At 40.4% G+C, this 22,098-nt stretch overlaps 1 protein-coding gene across 1 annotated transcript in view; it reads left to right on the top strand.

Moving 5' to 3' along the window:
- SPIDR (scaffold protein involved in DNA repair) overlaps positions 1–22,098 on the top strand; it is a 183,566-nt gene that overhangs the window by 38,749 nt on the left and 122,719 nt on the right. The window contains exons 6-7 of the mRNA XM_054394612.1: positions 6,671–6,915; positions 14,214–14,314. Coding sequence (XP_054250587.1) covers positions 6,671–6,915; positions 14,214–14,314 — 346 coding nt within the window. The remainder of the gene's footprint in view (positions 1–6,670; positions 6,916–14,213; positions 14,315–22,098) is intronic.

The following is a 22,098-nucleotide window of genomic DNA, read 5'->3' as shown; positions in this document are numbered from 1 at the left end:
GAGATATTCCCTCTCATTGTAAGTATTTGTTCTCTCTGGAGACTTGGAACAAAACAAAAGAGTTGCTTGAAGATGGAAATGTATTTCCTCCCTTAACAGTTCCTACTGAATCCTGCAGGTGTTTAGTCTAGGCACTTTAGGGTTTAGCTCATAAATAATAATTTGGCTTTTAGTCATGCCTTTTAGTTGAGTCCTCTTGTTACATCCAAGCTTTTAACCTGGATGATTACCATAGCATCACCTAAAATAGAGACAATAAAACTGAGGTTTCATGGCCTGAATCCACTAACTTTAATAAATGAAACTGAGTGAATAACTATAAACAAAGAATGTGAAAGTAGGTTATCAAACCACGTGATAACATCTGTTCCTTGGGAACATGAAAGTAACAATTTCTGTGTCAAGAACTAAACCCTGTTTAAGTGGTATTTTAAGATGACTGTAATTTTCTGGTGTGCTCAGGCTCCAGTGCATAATGTTGAGGCTTCTGTGTGAAATGATGTAATTATCTGCATGCCCTATCAGAGTCAGGTATTTATATTTGAAAACCTGAGACTGTCATCTGGAGAATCCTTATCAAGATGAGAGCTCGACTGCGTGGGATAATACGCAGTTGCAGGAGAGGAGCCCTGGTTCTGTCCCTGAATAGTTTGCAAGATGCAACATGTGAAGTGGCATCTCCTCCCATCCCCCCCCCCTTTTTTTTTTTTCTTTTTTGAGAAGGAATGAAGAGCAAGGGTTACAGTAATCCAATTGGTTGCAATGTTGGCTAACAGTATGCTTAAATTGGTCCAAATTGTCTGTAACAGCCAGTTATTTTCTCTAGGAGAAACTAAGAATGTCCTTGTGTGACTAACAAAACCAGAGAAAGCAGAAAAAGCGCTCCTGGGTTATCTGCATTGACATTTTTCAGCACTGTTGGGTCTTGTAGACTTTTGCTGCTCATCTGATCACAGGCTGGTGGAGCGATCAGTGGCAATGCAGAATATTAGGAAGTGATAGTTCGGCTTCGTAATGCTAAGCCTTCACTTAACTAATAAAGTGATGCTTTTAAGAGGTGTGGTTGTAGCACAAATACTGCAGCTGCCAAGATGGCAGCAGGGTTTTCCTTACACTCCATACAGTGCAAATCAGTATCCCTTAATTGTTGTTGGCAAACTTCTGCTTCATGCTCATGTCTAGCTCACTGTCCTCCACCTGCCTTCTTCTACCTGCCTTTGTGCCTGGCAAGCAGCCATTTTGTTCCATTTTACCTTCAGAATTGCTATTTAATTCTACATCTAAAGAGTATACCAAGAAATAAAGGCAGTGCTTTTTGGCTTTAGTGGCTTATTTTGTGTGGAAAAAAAAAATGCACTTGGGCTGAGAAGACAGCCTCACCTGTTTCGGTTGGCTGATCCATGCCTTAGAACAACCTGTTCTGGGAGAGGCAGGCTGGAACAACTTGTGGATGTATCTCCAGAGGTATAGCCTGCTAAACCTGTTTGCCTTGTAAAAGCTGAGGTTTCTGCTCAGGATTAGAAGTTATGGCTTCGATTTCATCTTCCTTACCACTGGCTCGGGGAGGGGGGGGGTGGAAATCAGTCAAGTACCATCTTGCTGTTAGGTCTATAAAAAGTCCATTTTGTTGTGATTTAAATCACTCTCCTCCCCCAGTTTTTCTTTCTGAGAACAGATATTTGTGAGGTTTCTGTTGTGAGGTTTCTGTGTGCAAAATCATACTCTTAATACTTTTTCCATTCTTGCTTTCTAAAAGGATTAGTGCTGTGTGCAGGATACTGCCTGCCAGTGGTGTGTGTGTGTGCACAGGATTATGTGAGAGCTCAAACCAAACAAAAACCTGCACCTCTCCCTTTACAATAAAGAATGTACAGCCAAACATACTGAATGTGGTCATAATCATCACCTCATTTTCCACTTCAAGGCACTATGATCTCCACAAGATACAGGAGCTGATAACTGATGATACAAGTTATTTTGTTAATTGTTACTTCATGTGTGATATAAAACACCATTTTTGTGGGCTTGTGTGCTGTACTTCAACTTCCTCACTCTTTGAAGCAAGCTTTCCTGTCCATGCCATCCTTCACACCTTTTCTTAGTGTCAGAAACTGTGCAGGAAGCCCAGCACCAGAAAATAACTGCTGGTTGTACTCAACAGCAGCCATATCGTGCTGATAATTCCTGCAGTTATGTCAAAGCTCTTTCAACTCCTTCAATCCATGAAGGCATCTCTGCAACTGTCCCATTTGCTTTTGATAACAGCTCTGGGTATTCTTCCTTTGAAATGATTCATACTTGGGGTAACCTTTAAAGACAGTAGCTGCTGCAGCTGTAATTTTTGACTTAGTTTGCAGAATAAATGGGGTCATGCATGAGTAAGACTTCCCCAAGAGCTCTCCAAAGGGAAGCCCAGCAGAGTCAGCAGTGGTGCATAAGGGCTAGTAGCTGGCCTCCTTCCTTCAGTGATAATCATGAATCAATTTCCTTTATGATAGGAAGCACTGGGCTGCTGGATGCAATGAATCCTTCTTAATTAGTCATAGGAGAGAAGTCCTAACCACTTGTTTAAAGGTCTCAAAACACCATTAAGAGGAGATGAGGGTGCAGCTTGTGACCAAATTCTGCTTTGAATAATTACAGTGTTGCTCCCTCCATGCCTCCTCCATGTTCACTAGATGCAGCATTCTTCTTTGCTGCTTGGCATAAATGATTTTGTGTGTTAATGACTACATTCCAACCTAGGGGTGGTGGCGTCTAGGAGATAGCAAAAGTTCATTCTCATGTTTGTGTGAAGGGAGATGCTGTTGAAATTTAGCAGTGGCTGAGCAGGGAGAAAGAAGCAAACCCTTTGTCAGCTCAGTGATAGCTGCTGTTGGGGACTCCCAGAGAAATGCTTGAGGTGGCTGTTCTGGTGTGGCCTTGAAGAGTGTGTGGCTTCGTGTCCTGCAATGGCAGCCACACAATGCTACTGCGTGTGGAGCAGGAGCTGTCATTTCCTAGTGCGCTGGACCAGCCCCACTGATAAATATTTAGGGCAGATGAGATGGTCTGAGCACATGTGCTGAGGAGGAATGCTGCACTTGGCTAAACAAGTAGGCATTATCTGAGTTCCATTTACAATATATGTAATAACACTGCCTGGTTCTTCCAGATACAGAGTTCCAGTTAATACGCCGTGTCAGTTTGGACTTGCACGTCCTAAAATATCTTATTAGTGATTTATGTCTTTCATTGTTGTTCTTTTTGTCATACTGTTATCTCTGCCCACGCACAGCTACCTACTCCTGCACGTTTTGCGTGCCGTTGCTGTGGTTATTCCGTGAGAAGAAGGCTTGGTGTCACCCAGAGAGCAGCACACGCCTAGCTCTGCACTTGAATATTCAGTTTCTTGTGTGAAGGTATATCTGAATTTTATCTTTCTGGAGTCAAAGCAGCTATCTTCCCAAGTACTAAACTATTTCTCAAGATACCAGGAAAATATTTGGCAGGAACTTCACTGCTTCAGTTGGAGCTTCAGAAAACACAAAGCTTTGAAGAGAACTGCAAGCTTTAAATCCTTTATCTTTTATTATCTTTATATACAGCTGAATAATATCCTGTGCTATCTGTGTGCACAATGCTTGAGTTAATATTATGTTGATTAATTAAGGGGAAGCATTTTTCTTTCACCCTTACCCTACTCCCCATAATCCTGCAAGCCAGCTTCTGGTGGAGTTAGCTTCAAGCATTCATTAGCATACCCTGAGCCTTTGACACACTGCTCTGGTGATTTATGCTTGTGAATATTCATTGTAGCAAATCCAGTGGCTTTTCTGCTCATTCTGGTTTTTGGAGAGTTCCATGCAGTATGTAAAATTGCTTTGCATACTGTAACTAACTCCCTGTAGAAGTTTGCTGCATTTGAGTCCCTTTATGTGCATGACCTCCAAGAGTCTCAGGAGTGCAAATGGAGCCTTGTTTATCAGAAAGGAGGACTCTATTTAGAGGAGAGGTGGCAGGATAGTTGCCCAAGTTCACTCTGGGTGTTAATACTAGTAATCTTCCACCCATCCTGAGAGCTGTCATTTAGAGGATAGTTAGGAGAAATGTAAATTAGCTCTGAAAAAAGTAAGGGAATCAGAGAAGAGGAAAAAATTCATGAGAGAGCAGGCAGGCAATAATAGAAAACACATCCAGAGTATAGAGATAAAGAGAGAGAGCAAGGAGGAAAGGAAACACCGCAAGATTAATTTTCCTCTGTGTACAGTGATCAAAGTCTGAAACTCTCAAATACTGATTCCATTTCTGACATAACTTGGCGCTGAGGCCTGCTAAAGTCTGGTTCCCTAAGAGTGCCTTCTGAGAAACCCTATTAGTTCTGCCATTTGAGCAAAGCTGGAGTAAGATAACAGAAGGGAAGAAATGTATTAATTTCAGAGAAGGAAATGACAGATTCAGTGACCTCTATCTGCAAAAAAAAAAAAAGTTATTTCAATGTCTATGTAGATTTAGATAGCCAATTTTTGTCAGTAGGAGGAGATTTGGACATACTGCAGCATGCTGAAGCATCTTAATGCCAGCTGATGAGCTTGTTCAGAAGATCAAAAGCAAGCATTTTGCTTTCTCAAAGAGCTTGAGGTTTGTATCCTTTTTTTTTTTTTTTTTAGGTGTAGTGGATATCGTAGAAATTCAAGGAAAATTAAAGCATTCCCAAAGCAAAAGAGTTCATTGGAATGGTGCTTGGAGAATCAAGTACTTCCTTACTGCTTTTATGCTATTTGAAACCTTTTCTTTTTGGCCCTTTGCCAGTCTGGAAGGAGTTTGTTTTCAGAGCAATATTGTTGCCAGGGGACAAATGTTGACTGTGTTATGTTTAAAACAGGCTGATATTAATTACATTCTCTTAGCTATTCTCCTTCTCTGGATAACTTTAAAAGGTCCTTCCAATTTCCAGAGTACTTGGGTGAGCTCTCCCAACATGAACGCAGTGTCTCATCATTTACGTGAAGAATGCATTAAAGAACTGGCAAGAGCTGAACTCGTTTCTGTGCACAGTCAAGAAATGTTGGTTTCAGATGATTACTCTAATTAATGACATACAACAGCATTAGTGAATGCAGTGATTTCCCTCCTGTTCCTCTTTTATCTTTAAACTTCAAGTAAATTATTAGTCAACCTGTGTGGAGAGCTGCTTACTGCAGTAGACCAGAGGCCCTGGGCAGTCTGATGTGGTTGGAGGTGTTCCTGCTGACTGCAGGGGGGTTGGACAAAATGATCTTCAAGGGTCCTTTCCAACCCAGTGCAATCTGTGAACAGCCTGGTTTTCTTCAGGACCTATTCTGTGATTGAAACAGAATGATCTGGAGTAAAAGCAGTCCGAAGGGTTTTCCAGTTCCCCATTTAAAATGTGCACCTAGTGTTTTTGCATTGGGTTTTGGTTCTTTCAAGGATTGGGCTGAGTTCTCTTTTACTGAGTAGCTTTGTGCAAGCCTCCTTGATTTGTGCTAGGGCTGGTGGTCCCAGTGATGGGACTGGTACTATGCTCCCCTGCCAGCACTTGCACAGAATGGTTCTTTTGGTGTTTTGTTTTGTTGCTTTTTTTTCCTACCCAGTTCCTGAAGACTGATCCCAGCTCATGTTTCTTAGTCTTCTGCCTCTTTCAAAGTTTTAGATTGTTCTGTATTAAGTAAAATTCCACTTTCTAAGTATTTTTGCTTAGCAGTAGTTGAAGAAGTACTAGGTCAAGAGAGCATAACAAGCATAACTGTGCAGAGATCACGTTAGGGTGCCAACCCAGCTGCCTTGCCCTGCTTCTGCAGGACCCACCCTAGCAGACAGTAAAACAAGCTGAACCAAAGCATGTGAATTTTCTCTGCCAGCCTTCTCATCCTTCCACATCGCTTTATAGACTAATCTGGGGGCCTTTTCATCCTCTCCTTACATCCCGCCTTCAGTGGGATGAGTTCAGTGTGTCCTGTGATGCTCTGGGAGAAGAGTTCCAGTGAGGTTTTGTGAGTCTGAACTCCAGCCATGCTTGCTCGCAGTGCCGTCTGCTCACCAGTGATTGATCCTTCCTGTGGCGTGATAGCTTATGCTCAACTTCTGCAGCCTTCCTGGGAAGCTGTAGCCCTGCTGGGCATGGGGGAAGGCCAGCTTTAGTGGTCAAAAGCTTGTTTTAATAAGAGGTTACATACTTTTGCGAGCTATGAGTTGTCAGCAGAGGTATGTGTTCCACTCCCACCATTCAGACTGTGGAAGCCAACCCTCCAACTTGAATCATGATGTGAAATCTCTCTGCCTCTCAGCTTTCCTGCCACTCTGAATCCCTGTCACTGATTAGTCTTTTTCTGCTCTCCTGAAAACGTGCTTTAATCCTCACACCTGTCTGGAAACTTTTCCTGATGGAAACAAGCACTGGTTTACCATTTTAATAAATTCTGCAGGTCTCATTGTTTAAAAAAAATGAATGCTACCCATCCCAGTTGTCCCTCAAGAGATGGTCCTTATGTTCAGGAGTTCATGTTGGCTTCCAAAAGATTAATGTCATGCGCAGTGAAGTCATCCAAGTTATGGTAATAAATTGTCATTCAGTTTGTGGCTTACTGGGGACCATCACTAACTGCCTCCCTCAATCTGTGCTGTCTCCCCAGCTTTCTGTTCCAATAGCTTTGTGTTTCTGTTTGTTTAGGCACCTTCGACAGACATTTCTGAGTATTCATCTGATAATGACAGCGTGGAAGGAGGAGACATGAGCCTGGTCACCACAGCAGAGAGATTCCAGTGGAGGTCAGGAGTGGACACAGAGGGTGATGGAGCAAGACCAGCCAGTGAGTGGCTGAGGTCAGCACAGACCCTGCTCTGCACCCCCAGCAAGCAGCCAGGCAGGGCCCCCCGAGCCCCCACTGAGTCTGCCAAGAAGAGGAAGCTACTGAGGTAAATGTCCTGTCAGCCTTAAGGAAGTCTTAATTATTTTTTAAGTAGAAGAATGCCTACAGAAGAGTAGGAAGGCATTTCAGGGATAAACATTTTAGAGATGCAGATTCCAAAAACTTAGAAGAATGTTCTTTATCTGTAAGCAAGCAAACAAGGCGAGAAAACTCAGCTGAGTTCTAAAATCTGTGATGAAAGCTCTTGATCTTGACCTCTTGTGTACAAATAGGTGTGGGGTTTGCACTTCTTATAAGGCTTTACAATGCCTGACAGGTGTGTGAGTGGACATCTGGTTTGCCTTGTAATTATTTCTTTGCTTTGTGCCACTCCAGATAGTCTACAGAAGTGCTGTACCCAAAATGTTGTAGGATGAGTGATAGTGCTAAGTAGTGCAGGACAGAGTGGTATTTAAGCAAAGGTGGGATGTCTTTGTTAATTTCAAGTTTAAATCTCTGTGACAAATTAAATGTGTTGAAAAGATAATTAATTGCTGGAAAAACAAACAAGAACAACAACAACAAAACACTAAACAAACAAAACCCCCAAACAAACAAAAAAAACCCCCTGAAACAAATAAGCAAAAAAAACCCCAACCCAAACCAAAAACCAACCAGCCAACCAAAAAAAAAAAATCCAACCAAGCAAAAAAATAAACCCCAGCCTGAGCAGTGGAAGCTTGATGTTCAAAAATCACTATTTCTGTAATGAATTACACTGCAGTAACTGAGTTAATGAAAGTTGCTTTAAATGGTATATGTGAAGTCATGCCTCAAGCTATGGAGACTGCAAGCAGTGCTCCTGGACATGTCTGTTGTATGTTTAACAATGTGGTTCTTCCTTTTTTACTTTTTCAATCTTTTTTTTTTTTTTTTTTGGTTCTCAACTGATGCTATGTGCAGTTATCAATTAAAGAACTAAAGCTTTACTTTGGTTAAATAGCCATACATTATTTTTCTCTAAAAATGTTCTTGGCTATTTCAAAATGCTAACTGAGCAAACAGATTAGAAAGTCCTAATTACTGAGGACCTCTATACTTAAAAGTGCTTTGCTTATGCAATTGAGCTTTATTTTTTTGTTGTTGCTTTAAAAACATGTAGACTGTACTAGGCCAGACCAAAGCTGTAACACCTAAAAGTGTCTTTTAGTGGCCAAAAGGAAATATGTATGAAGGTAATAAGAACAGGACAAGCATACAGTGGTATGTTAGCCAGATGCATTTCCAGCTTTCAGCAGTTTCCTGCTCAGGAGCTGTTTGTTACCCTATGAGGCTTCATCCTTTTGTGAATTTTCCCAGTAGTTTTCTGAAGCCAAAACTGGCTGCTGCTGCAATAACATCCTAGGGTGTAAACATGACTTGAATCTGCACCTACCAGCTTCATCTGATGACCTCCACTATCAACAATCTTAGTGCAAAAATATATTTTACAGCAAAGATACTCTGAAACAAGTGTATTGGAGAATAAATAGCTTTTAAAATAGACAAATAAAACCAAACCAACCACAACTGTATAGAATGTAATCTCTCTGGAGTGGCAAGAGGAGCTGAGCTTGCAGGACTTTTCACTGTGGTTCCACCTTGGGTTCCTTTGGGAACAGGAAAGCAGGCAGGAAATACCTCAGTTATGAGTTTTGTTTATCTAGTTACTTTGCTTGTCCAGGTAATTGTTATCTTTTCACTCTTCCTGTTCAGGACGTTCATGCCATGTGTCTCTTTCCCATCCTTCCTCTTACTATTGATGGAGAACGTGTTCATTAGTGTGCTAAGAGTGGATAAGGATCTGCATCTTGATGGGAAAGCTCAGGTGTTCTGTGCTGAGGTCTGAAGGCTGGTTTGGGGAAGGTTTGTCAGCATCTTGACTGACGAATGACACCACCTCCTTTCTGGTCATGTAGCTAAAAGTTACATAACAGTCATTGGCTTTCTCCTTTCTCCTTCTTTCCCACCTCTGCTGCAGGTCATGACTACAGCACAAAAAGCAGTGAGCAGGGGAAATCATCCTGAAAGCTGGATCTGGCCCATGGTTTCCACTTGGACAATTTGGAACTGTGCAGCAGGTGGAGGAAAGCCAAGAGCCTCTGCTTAGCTGGGCTCTTTTTCCAGGCTGGTGCTAGGGAAGCCTGGGTTGAGTGGAGATGGTGCAGATGGTAGAGCTTTTTTTTTTTTTTTTTTTTTTTTTTTTTTTTTTTTTTTAAATAGCTGAGTGGCTTGGTTTAGTTTAATAGCAAAACAAAAACCTTGGGAAATGCAGTTTAACTATCTTATGTCTACTTGTATGCAGATCACTTACACTTTAGCAGATCTGATCTGCTAAAATTAACTTCCTTTATTAAAAGAGGGGAAAAATTACAGAATGTCCTAGTTTGCCACATGCAGTAAAATGAAACCCAGTTGTTGCATGAGGCCAACTGAGGTCCTGAAAATAAAGGAGACTGCCAGGGCAGGAAGGAGCTGGCACAAATGTAGGGACTTAAAAATTATTGTCCTCAATGCTGGTCTTTTCTTGTTTTATCACATAGGGAAAAAAATCATGTCATGCTTTCATTGCAGAAAAGTAGCCCACATTTAACAAACAGAATCATGCCAGTGATCATGGTAACGGTGGTTCATCTAAGGCAAAAGCTTATAAATCTAGTTTTTGAGTCAGAACTTGAGTGATTTAACAAACTGAAGTTACTCTGATCCCTTGTTACTTCAAGCTGACAACTTCTCTTCTGCACTGGAGAGGAGTTGGGCCTCTGTAGAGGAGATTTGTGTGTGTGCCTACTCTGTACACTAAAGGAGCACTTGGTAGTGACTGTCAGCATCCAGTGTGGTTTATTTTGCAAGTCATAAAATAGCTGATAATAGCTGATGGGTTTGTAGTGTTGACAAATGAAATACCAGCATGCTTAGGGGGCCTTTTTCCTTCTTTAGCAAGCACTGTGGAGTGGAAATGGACAGCTGAGTGTTGCAGAAGTCAGTTACTTCACCAGCTAACGTGGAAATGTGAAAGGAGTTCTGTCCTTGCCTTGAACAGAGAGGGAGGGAAATTGCCCAGTCCTGAGATGGGATTTATAGTTATATAATCTATGGTGTTTTAAGATACGTGGGATCTTGAGTATAGTGCATATGAGGAGACAACTCAATAACAAGATGCTTAAGTGCTCACTGTTCTTAAATTCAGATGCAGTCTGGAGAGAAGTCAACCTAGATGAATGTGGAGTTATTTTTGGTGACTGCTTCACTGAATTAAAACCTTAAGAAATAAACAGAGACCTCCAGCACTTCAGAAAGACTGGAAATGACTTTTCAAAACAGGCCCTACTCACTAATGCTCACTTTTCCCCTTCCCTCCTCTTTTGGAGGAGTTGGAAGCTAGGGACCAGCAGTCTGAGAGTCACAGAGCAGGTTTGTCGTTACCTTTTGGTGGTACTTGCCTCATGGCAGCACAGAACTCTTCAGTCATGCTGTTGAAGTTTGTGGAAAGGGGCAACCACCAGAAACTGAGCTTTTGTACTAGCAGCTGAGCTTTCTTATGGTCATCAAAGCTGTCTTTCATGTGGATATTGTTGGATGTGGACAGTAATGGCAAGCTGTTGTTCTAAATATGGTATTTCAACAAGCTCAGCAGACAAGGATTTCTGCTTGTTAAATCAGTCTGCCTTCAGGGATTTAAAGGAACAAAATAGTTGTACTGAAAGCTTTGTGATTAAAAATAAAAAAGGTTGTGGGCAGCAGAGATTGTATCTGAGCAGCTTGGCTTCCCTGAACAGCCTTTGTATTAACAATTTGCCAAACGTGTTCAATTTGCTCATATTAAAACACTTTGGGAGCAAGTCTAACGTGCTGGTCGGTCGAGTATGCATCTCAAATTGCAAGTTTTGTTATTTAAATCCAGTTTGTCAGTTCCCTTGATTACAGAAATTGTACATTAGTAATCAAAATATAATTGCCAAATACATACGTACACGCTCAGCAGATGTTGGGTTCGTTATAGGGGACAATAGGATGTATCATAAGAGCTAGAGCTGTGCAAAAGAAGGAGCTGAACATGTTGTTCCAAACTTTATGAAGCAGCTGGATGTGTAAATAAACACAGACTACAGGTTAACTAAGACCTGGTAAAGGGAGGGTGGAAAAAGGAGAGAGGAAATGGAAAAAATGGGGAGGAAAAAGGGTGTTTTAAGGTGTAGAACCCAGTCCCCACCCTTGATGCTGTTAAACCTCTCCCCTGGCAAAATTAATCCAAACCATTTCTGAAAGGCCAGGAAAACTAGGGAATAAAATAATGTGTGGAGAGTGTAAAGTGAATATTATTAACCTCTATCTTGAATTACCAAAATAAGCAACTTCCACATGATAGAATCTGTGCCAAACAATGACTTAGCCCCAGTAAAATCAGTTAACTACCAAAGACTGACTATGAAAGCTCATTAGGTGTGTAACACTCCACAGATGTGCAATTGGGAGTAACATAATAGTGATTTTAACCATTTAGCTTTTTTTCAAAGCATGGAGTTGGTTCTTACACTGAAGCCACCACCTGATTAGTGCAATGTTCTGCTTGGTGTAAGCTCTGTGTAACTCAGTCTGATCTCTCATTTGCACAGCCAGGAATGGCTCGGTGTGTACAATTCACAGTATCACAGCACATACACTGACACTTTCAACAGTGTGGCCACCTGTACTGTATGGGAAGGAATTAGTAGCTTTCACATGCCATTGTCATCAAATCTATTAGAATATGTAACAGCAAACATCTTTTTCTTGGTTTCTTTTATGTGTTTGAGCTAAAAAGGAGCTTGATCCATCTGGGTTTGGGGAGGTGATTAAATTTATTTCTGCCTTCTAGAAGAAACAAACCATAAATTACCAACTCTCTGCCTTTTCATAGAAATTCCTTTTGTGCATGACATGTCCTTAATTTGTGTTTTCCAATTTCCCAATGTATGAAATAGACATTTTTAAACCACCCCATTTCCAGTGACCAGCTGAGAACCTGTCATAAATGCATTCTTGGTTATTTTATATTCTGCAGCCAAGCAGATGCAAAACACTTTCTGATGTTTTCTATTTAAGCTATCTTTAACTGTTTTTGGAATGTGAATGGAGGGATGATGATTAATGTCAAGGAATTTTATTAGCACAGAGGGCTGCCAAAGGTAAAGGCACAGCTTTACTTTTCATGGACCTTTGTGCTTACTAGTATCCTACTACAGGCATCGTTAGCAAAGTAGTAATGAAGTTGTAAGTGTCAGTGAGACCCTTCCTGGTAGGTGTATCAGGCCTGAAACAGGAATTGGTGTACTGTAGTAGCCACCAAACCAGGCACTTGCTTTCCTTCATGCCACAGAAGAAAAGTAGCAACTGATAGGCTGGGAACAACCATAGCCCAGCTCAGGGAAAGAGGGAGAAATAGGCTGTGTGCCAGTCATAGCTGCTCTCTTCTGCAGGTATCTTTAAGCTTTTTAATGTTACTTGAACAAAGAAAACATATCTTTCACTGTTGCCTGTGTAGGGAATGAAGCAGGGTGTTTGCAACACTCCTGTTGAACAGTTCTCTTTCAGCAAAACAAGTTTTTGAGCTACTGCCTGTATTGTGTCTTGCTGTAGTCAGACCAGAGTTCAGTTGCAGACTTGTGCGTGCAGGACAAAGAAGCAAACTCAAAATGTATTTCTAAGCCTGGCTGAGCTGGCATCTACCTGTTCCAGCATGGCTGATGGAGACCATGCAGCCAAGCTGAATTACAGCAGCATCTGAGAATGGTTCCCTGGCAGGAACAAAAACTGGGCAGATAGCTTGCTGGGTTTTGCAGAATTATCTTGCCCACAAGTGTGGCAGTGCAGTAGTAGTGCACAAGTTTTGGGGGAAATGTGGCTAGAGCAAAATGTCCTCAGCAGAGTAAATTATCCTGTATGAAGTTCTGTGACTGACTGTACCTTTGGTAGCAGTTTCTCTTTCCTGCCTGAACCACACCAGCCATAGAGGAGATGCAGCCATGTAAACTACAAAACTTTGATGGATCACTGTGTCCCAAAGGTGGCTCTTGTATTTCAGTGTTCATCCTGTGATCTTCTACTTCTGAAATGTTTAGCCATGCTATCTAACAATTCTTGTGACAGTTAGAATTTTGCAAACTGTATATAGTTGTTCATTAGAAACCCAGCTGAGACTGCTAACTACTTTGCATATAACCTGTTGATTTGTCTGCAGGTGAAATTGCTCAGTAATTGCTAGCCAAAGAGATTTTTACAGCCTACCAGAGATGCTGCTTAGCCTTTTTAGCTGAGCCTTAGTTTCCACAGGTGTGAGTCCTCCCAGTTTCACATTTGCAATGTGAGCTTTACCAAGCTATTTGTCTATTTTTTTTTCCTGAGCAAAACATTCTATTAATGTACAAAAATAATGTTAAGATGCTTGTATATTAGCTCTGATTCTTAAACCAGTTTAACTCAAGGGCACATTTCACCTTAATAGAAATCTTTATACTGGATCGTACTTGTTGTGGAAAACCTTGCACATAAAGAATGAAGTAGGTTTTAATGCAAATAACTTACTTGAAACCAAAGAAAAACACTTAGATACTCCCCTAGTAGTCCTAAGCTCTTTGTAATAGCCCAAAGACAGCTTCCAACATATTAGTCTTTTTGTTCTTAAAGTGAGAAATTGTCTTCTGGCTTTGATTCCAGGGCCAGGAATTGCTTTGGTGTTACCTTAAATGTGTTTGTGCTAGGTGCCACTCCTCTGCTCCTCACCTTGAGAATGCCAAATTAATTTTGTCTTGGAGAGTGTTCAGACCACTGAAACTGCACACTTGACCCAGCTTGTGAAATGAATCATAGGGTCAAGTATGGGTAAAAGAATATTTTTGTGATCACTCTTTGCCAAAAGACAAACAAATCTCTGAGGGGAAAAAAAAAAAAGGCAACCAACCTGTTATAACTGGTGGTTACACTGGTTTGTTTTGAATTTGCACTGTCTGTGGTATCTGTCAGGATTTGTGTATAAGTGCAAAGAAAAGTAGAGAACCTTGCATTACAATCCTCCTGTTGGAAACATGACTTGAAAACGTGAAGGTTTTAGACAAGGAGATAGTAAAAATGTTTCATTGTGTGTATTGACCCTAAGTGTGTGCCTTACTGGGAGTGCATCCACTGGAAAATCAAACTTAGGGGAATGAATCTGCAGAATGCAATTTTACTGTATGTTTCTGTCTCTAAGGGGCAAAGCATGTATATTCCATCTGTCCCATGGCTTCTCACTTGGCAAAACTGCACACTGATTCCTGGCAAAACTGAGCATTCCTTTATTCTCTGCAGGGGTGGGCTGGCTGAGAGGTTGTGTCGACTGCAGAACAGAGAAAGGTCTGCCATTAGCTTTTGGAGGCATCAGTGTATTTCAGATGATAAAATCCCCTCAGGTAAGAAGCATTACACATTTACTACTCTACTGTGTAACATTCTATGCTTACATGTGTGTGTATATGGCCCACAGAGGGGTACAACCGAAGCTTTTATTCTTTGTGGGTTTTGCCTGACTTGAGTTTAATGCTCTCTTGATTGTCTTTGTCTAAATATGATGGTTTATAACATCTCAGTCATCAAAGTGTTTGAATGCAAAAAGTCAAGAAGTTGTTTTAAAGAGCCTCCATCTACATTCTTCACAGCTCCTTGATTTCTGGCATCACCTGGAGAAATGGTGTTTCCAACAGATTGTAGGACAATTTAAGGTTTAATTTGTAGGTTGTTTTTTTTTTTTCTTCTTGTCATTTCTTTATAACCACCTTGTTCATTTTTTCTTTGAAGTCAGCTCTATTCATGGGCAAGTGCTGAAATTGTGAATGACAGCAAGTATGGACAAAGGGAACAGAACCATGAAATGAGTGTGAAGCATAACTGCAGTGGGCACTTCACTCAGAAAGAGGCAGTGGGGGTTATGTGAGTTAGTTACAAGTGACTGAGAGCACCACCTTTCAGCAGTGTTCCTTTGGAGATAATGGGGTCAGAGAGTTGAAGTATAAAGAAGTGGTTAGAGGTTTTTTATCAATTTGTGTGCGTGTGTGTGACTGTAGGCTATGAAGCTTCAGCATTTATTTGGGATGAAGCTGACAGCTTGTTCCTGAGCACATATTAACTTACATTTCTTTTTCAGAGAGTCCTCTGGTCTTAATTTGCAAACATACGGATGAGGGAATCTATCACTTGGCTTGGAAGCTTGTCCTTAATTCCACTCCCAAATTTTTAAGTGGATATTCTTCCAAATCTGAGTTTGTCTGGCTTCAGTTCCCCTCTTTTGTTTCTTGTAAAGCCTTTCTCCAGTAGATTAAAGAGCTCTTTAGTATGTGGCATTTTCCCTCTCTGGCACTTGTGCAGCAAAATCATGCTGCTTCACTATTTTCGTAAACTAAACAGACTGAGGTCTTTAAGGCTCTTTAAAAGCATTTTTACCACTCTTGAAGTGATTTGTATGGCTGCACCCTCTCAAACTTTTCAGCATGATCTTAAGAACAAGGACAGATACTCTGTATGTATTCTTCCAGCATTGGTCTCATCAAAAGCATTGGCCAGATCCAGTTCACTGCTCAGCCTCCTGTATGTTCAATGAGTCTAATCTGGCTTTGGTCACAGCAGGATGTAGGATTTCACGTTGAATTGATTGTCCAAAGTGGTTTCATAACTTCTGTAGCTGTTGTTTTCTAAGATCCAGTTTCCTACTCTCCAGCTACCATTTGTGTTTCTTCTACCTAAACACTGTGCTGTACCCAGGTCTGCTTCACTGGAGTATGCCTGGCTAACCACATCACTGTGTATGTCAAGTCTGTCCTCTTCCAGTCACGAATGTGCTTAAATTTGTGGTATCCATACAGTTTCTTATTTCTTTAACTTGCTCTGCTATCATTGATGAAACCATTGTTAGAGCTTGCTTTCAAATCCTGCTGGAACTGTTCGTACTCAGTCATGATTCTCCACTGATAAGAAGTTCTAGTTTCAGAGTTAGTTCTGTGAATTCTTCTAGGTTGGTTTTTTTTTTTTTTTTCCCCTTTGCATTCCACTTAGAGTACATTACTGATAGTGAAAATGTTAGGGTTTTTTCCATAAGAAGGTTGTGTGATTTTAAGTCACACCCAATCTGTTGGCTATAGCCAGTTTCACAGTTTCTCACTGGAGCTTTAGAAGGTTTACATCCTGTGCCCAATTGCATGCTCCAGGCTCCATGTTATGTTTCTGGCCTTAATCCCTTCCTTATTTTTCCAGTTGCTCTGCCTAGATCTGATGTCAGAATAGCTGGTCTCCAGTTATTGTAGGTCACTTTGTTTGGTCTTCCTGAATACTAGCACAATGTCATCAGCCTTTCAGTCTTCTGGCATTTCCCTGGTATTGGAAGACTCACTAGAAAGTAACATCAGGGAACCACAAATGTCTTTAGCCACTTGTTTTCAGAACAAGTATGTTGAAAATTATACAGACATGCAGACTTAAACCCAGTCAAGCCTTCTGCATGTTGTTTACACCTGAATTGCTAATGGATAGGAGGTTACTTTGTCATTCTCATGTGGTGTGAGGATGTTGTCTTTGTTACTACAAAATGTGGAACAGAAATTGATACTAAATAGGTCTGCCTCTTCAATAAAATGAAAAATCTCTTGTGTTCTCTATAGTAATGGACCTACAACATTGCTAATACTCTAATAGTCTTTTTGTCCTAGCTTCACGTGTCCTCACAAAACCCTGTGTTTGGCTGCTCACCATTTCGTTAGGCTTTAACTCCTAGCTGAAATATTCCATGCTAAACATCTGCCTCTGGCTGAATTCCTCTCTTTGATTATTCTTCTTTCTTTCAGAAAATGAGTCAGAATTTGTTAGCATTTTATGAGAAACCAGCTATGGGAAAATACCTTGCTCTATTCTAAAGCACATTTCAAACATTCTGATGAATGTCTTCAAGACAATTCAGTTTTGGCAGAAGATGAGCCATTTCTGGGATATGTCTTTTGTCATAATGGTGAAAACCTACAAGAACTTGGGCAAGTTAGAAGTCTTTAGGACAAACTACTGTTTCATTTACCCTGTAAGCATTTGCTAAAATTTCTGAAAGATGCTGAACGTGCCATAATTTAGGAATACACTTAAGCTTCACAGCTTAAACTTCACCTTCAATTCCCAATCCTTATAGTCACTGAAATAGCTCTGATAATATTTGAGGGATATTTTTTCACCCAGGGCAAAATCTATTTTTGCCTTTTTTTTTTTTCCCTTTGAATGGCCATACTGTTTCTTGTCACCAAAATAAAATTGGTGTTTGGTTTGGAAAAATGTGAGTTGGAATGTTGAAATTTTAGTAATGTAACTAGATAACCTTCTAATTGCTTCCAGTTCATAAAATGTGAAGTGTCAGCACAGCAAATGCTTGCAGCTTTTTAGGTTCATACTAAGGGTGTCTTGGATTTTATTTCTTCTCTGTTTTACCCAGTAATATTTCTAAACCACATTGTTTCCAGAACTGATTCTGACTTTGTCAACAGAAGTAGAGGGGAGAACTTGACAAACTCATTTGCGATATCAAAGGAACCTGAAGATTAACATGGAAGAGTAAAGTAACTTGGTTACTGGGACAACTGTCATGTCATTTTTGGATATCCCATAGATGTACAGACCAGAATTTCATTGCTAAGGCAAAAGGGAGCAATTTCAAGAGAGATCGGTTTGAAATCCTCCTTCCATTTGAGATTTAAGGAAAAACATTTCCAGAAGTGTGGGTGTTCCTCCCATTAGGCATTTTGTGTTACAGAATTTTATGCCTTTGTTTAGCTATTGTTTACTTTCATATTGTATCAACACCCATGTTATCCAAATCCCCCTCATTTTGGCTTTATTTTTTAGAAATTCCTTTGTTTGCTCCCCTGACCCTTTTCTGTAAGTATCCATTGTGGTTTGGCTGCCTTTTGGTCACTGGGATGAATCACCACCCCAGAAAAGAGCACCTCATTTCTGGGGATGGTATAGCACAGGGGGGGTCTCACTTTTGGCTGAAGCATTCTGCAGGGTAGAAGAAATCTTTGTGCTTTCTTCATTTTGACAATTTCAGGTCAAAACTGCGTTCATTGGTCTGTCCCTGGGTTGGGTTAGGCACTCACTAAGGATGTGTTCTGGTGAGGTGATTGGTAATTCCACTTCTGCCATCCAGATAATCAGGTCAGACAGAAGCCTGAAAGAGAGAAGGACAAAGCTTTCCATGCTACATGGTGTGGGCATGCTGTGGTTTAGTTGGAATGGAGATGGATGTCAGGCTCTTTGCCACAAATTCAGGAGTGTTTTTTTGCTTCACAGGATATGAAAGAGGGGCTGAGAGCTGTGCAGTCCCCATAACACCAAGTTTCCAATCAGTCAGGCTGATGATTTGAGAGTATGAGAGGTTGAGACTGTGTGCAAGTTTTCTTTTTTTTTTTTTTTTTTTTGCTTGTATGCAGTGCTGCAGCTCACTTGTGAAGTTTTCTGTTTGGTCAAAGAAGAGATCTGGAAGGTTGAGACAGTAGTTTAAAAGGGAAAAAAAAAAAAGGGAGAAAAACCCCCAAGCAATTGGAAAAACCAAACCAAACCCAGAAAAATCCAAACCACAACACCCCAAACTATTAAACAAAAACAAAAATAAAACAAACACACACCAAAAAACCCAAACAACAACAAACCCCCCCAACTATTAAACAAAAGCAAAAATAAAATAAACAAAACCACAAACAAACAAAACAAATACCAAAAAAACCCCAAACCTTTTTCCCATCAATACCTGCAGGAATTGCAGGCTGCAGAAAAAAAATAGTGTTTTCAAAAGTTATGTTCAGGCAACTTTGTAGGAGGACACTAACAATATTTGAAGCAAATTCATTTAGATTCCTTCAGCAACTTTTGAAGTTTTCTTCCTAGGCATTTTGTTCTCTATTGTTTTTCATTTTTTTCAGTTATTATCAAAGTATTTCTTTACCTCCAATGCTAGAGAATAATATGCTTCTGCATTTTTAATCTGATACAAGATATTTGGTATTTGTTGGCCTGAGATTAAGATTTGGGATTGGATTACAATTGAATTTGAGTAATAAACTGATAAAAACCCCAAGCCATTGATGTTTCCTTCTAAACTGCTCCTTCTTCTCAGGGGGAAGTGACCTGCAAGGAGCAATGATTCTTCACTTTGCTTGGGCAAGTGGAACACTCATATGAGGGGAGGAGGGTGAAGCCCTAGAGATGAAGACAGGGTCTCACACAAGACATTTTCAGGAAGGCTGAAGGGTTTACAGAAGGTATAAACAGCCACTCCCCACCTCCAGTTAAAGTGATGGGAAGAAAGGATTTTAGCAGCTTGAATGGCATGTAAAAACTGTATCTCTGTGGATGAAGAAAACAAGGGTAGTCCTTCTAACACGCAGAATTGTTGTAAAAACACAAAAGTCTGCACTTTGCCAGTAGTTGCTTATTTTCTTTGTTCTTGATAGTTTGTTTTATTACTCAAGAGTTAATAATCTAAATTAGAGCCATGGCAAGTGGCCAAATTTATGTTTGTTTTTTTTTTTTTTGTTTTTTTTTTTTCTGCTAGCCAACTGCCTAAACTTGTTACAGCATTGGGGAGGGAAAAAAATCAAATGTGAACTTGTATCTTTTTTTTTTTTTTCCAAACAAGAATTCTTTGTATTGTTTTTGTTTTCTTATGAGAAACAATGATGGCATGCAGAGTCACTTTAAGTAGCTTGCATATGTTCCTATAAAGAATGTCGGATGTTTAAAGCACAGCCAGACTCAGCAGCCTTTTCACAATGAATATAGATGTGGCAAAAAGCCATCATGCCTGCAACACTTGGTGTGTTTTTTGAGAGAAATCTTTTTGAATGGCTTCAGAAGTCACCAGCCCAAGAGGAATAACATGTATAGATCAGAATAGCAACCAGGGGTTTTGGTCTTTTTAACAGGCTGTGAAAGTTTTGGAATGTCCACCTGGTTTTTAACACTGGATTGCAAGTGTCTGCTTGGCATCTACCTGCTTGTTGTGCTTGCACCTGCAATCTTTTATTTGAGGAAGGAGGAAGAACAGTAATGGGATGCCAAGCAAAGAAAGTTTTTATGTTGGTTTATGCCTGTAATTGGACTTTTTTTTTTTTATATATACTTTTTACACTTGGGAATGAAAGTAAAACTTTGTGGCCTAAAACAGAAAATGTAGGCTTGGCTATTCTTGCACTGCAGATAGTGAGTGCTGTCCCGAGAGAGTGCCTAGCAACTGCACTTTTGGAACCCACATTAGACAATTAGATGATGTTAGGATGAAATAATGAAAAAAATAACTGAGGGTGACAAATTTGGAAGTCTTTCTTTATTAAACAAGACATAAAGTGCAGTTTTCTTTCTTTGCTCCGTACTTCCATAATGTGTATCTGATCCATCCATCAGAACCAAGTGCAGAGATTTGCTTCCATTCTTAGCACAGTCAGTACTATTCCCAACTGCCCAAGAATTCTTTGTGCTTTTTGTTGGAAATGTTATAAAAGCTTTTAGCTGGGATTGCTAGTAATCTGCCTTGACTGTAGCTCCTGTATTTCCTGTAGTTCGTATTTCTAACATAAAATTGCCAGTTAAGTAAAAGTCTTAATTTAACTTTTCAGCCATGTTCTTTAGAAATGTCAGCTAGGTCAGGTCCAGTACAAATTTGCTTCTAAACCGCAGCTCATAGCTGTGATTTGATAGCTTTTGGAGCAAAAGTAACAGTAATTTCCTTTTCTTTAAAAGCATCTCTCCTTCTCCCATATCATTCAGGTATCATGAAGATCAAGAATTGTGCATTGTGACTGTTCAGCTGATAAGAAGAAACACGGGTTGCCCTGACTGCCTTTTCACAACACAAATACTGATTAGCAGTTTTCCAGGATTACATTAGTCTCCTTTTCCTCCTAGTCCCTTGAGTTTTATGAGTTTGTCTTGCTTTTTCAGAAAGCTTTACTTCCATGAGTAGCATTTTTAAAACTGACTTAAAAGGAAGGCATTGAAGTACTCTTCCTTTTGCCTCTTGCCCTGCTTGCTTGGTTTCTTTCATCCATATGCCTTACGGGGTAAGTCTTGTGGAAAGGGTTTCTCTGTTGTTTTATGCTTCTTGCTTTGCATGACAATCCATGTGTATTATTTATTACTAGAGATTTTTTTACTATCACAATACTAATTTCCACTCTGTTCTTCATGCTTGCATACAAGCATTTTAGTTTTTCCCCTTGGAATGCTCAGTGGAGCTGAGCTCTGTACTCTGCTGGGCATTTCACTGAACTCCCCTCAGTTTTGTGTTTGTAGGAGCTGCGTGCCTGTAGCTCACTGCTTTCTGCACTGGCACTCTGGCCTTTAGGAAGATTTATTTCTACCTTGATTGTTACATTCAGTTACATTTGGATGGTTTCCTTCAGCCCTGTGGGTGAGATGCATTCCATCAACACTGCAATTTTTTTAAATTGCTATTGAAGAATGGAAAATTGACAAATTCAGGAGTAGCCACTGTCACAGCCTGCCTTTGGTTTGCTCTTGCAGATGTAATGGTTACTGTTGCTGCTGTGCTGATCTGTGTGGGTGCAGTGGATCCCACCTAACACAATCAAATCATGTACTACGGGGTAAATTCTCTTTTGTCCCAGCTTCCTTTTCAGGACCTGGGAGGTGTCAAATGCAACAGTTTGTTGTCCTGAAGCACTTTTCCTCACCCTGTGGGTCTCACAGGGTGCTGGAGTCCTATCAGCTGACTCACAAGAGTTTGTTTCCTTGGAGAGCTTTCTGTTCAGGGCTGTGGGTGCTCTTTTGGAATACATGAACAGGAGCATTTGAGCAAAATTGACTTGAGAGAGGTGAAACTGTAGTCTTAATGATGCATTTCCATACATCCAGTGCCATGGATCCCCTGCTTGCAGTGTTCAGCTCCCTGTTGCTGTATAGCGAGAGGCACTTAAAACATGCAGTCCCCAGGAGACCGTAATTTTTAACTCATGTGTCTTCCTTTTTGGTAGTTAGAGAGTTATTAAAACAAACTCCAGAGTTGTATTTCAGGCACTGAAGCCAGAATGTCTGAATAGTTTATATATTTATTAATTGTGCTCCTGGATGTTTTTCTTTCTCTCCAATCTACTTTTTGGGTTTTAAGAGTCAAAGCGGGCTGGCTTTTTTCTTAGCCTCTTTCCTAGGCTGC

Source organism: Indicator indicator, chromosome 31 (genome assembly GCF_027791375.1).
Source record: "Indicator indicator isolate 239-I01 chromosome 31, UM_Iind_1.1, whole genome shotgun sequence".
In the NCBI taxonomy this organism is placed as follows: domain Eukaryota; kingdom Metazoa; phylum Chordata; class Aves; order Piciformes; family Indicatoridae; genus Indicator; species Indicator indicator.
This window is presented reverse-complemented; position numbering and strand designations above follow the sequence as displayed.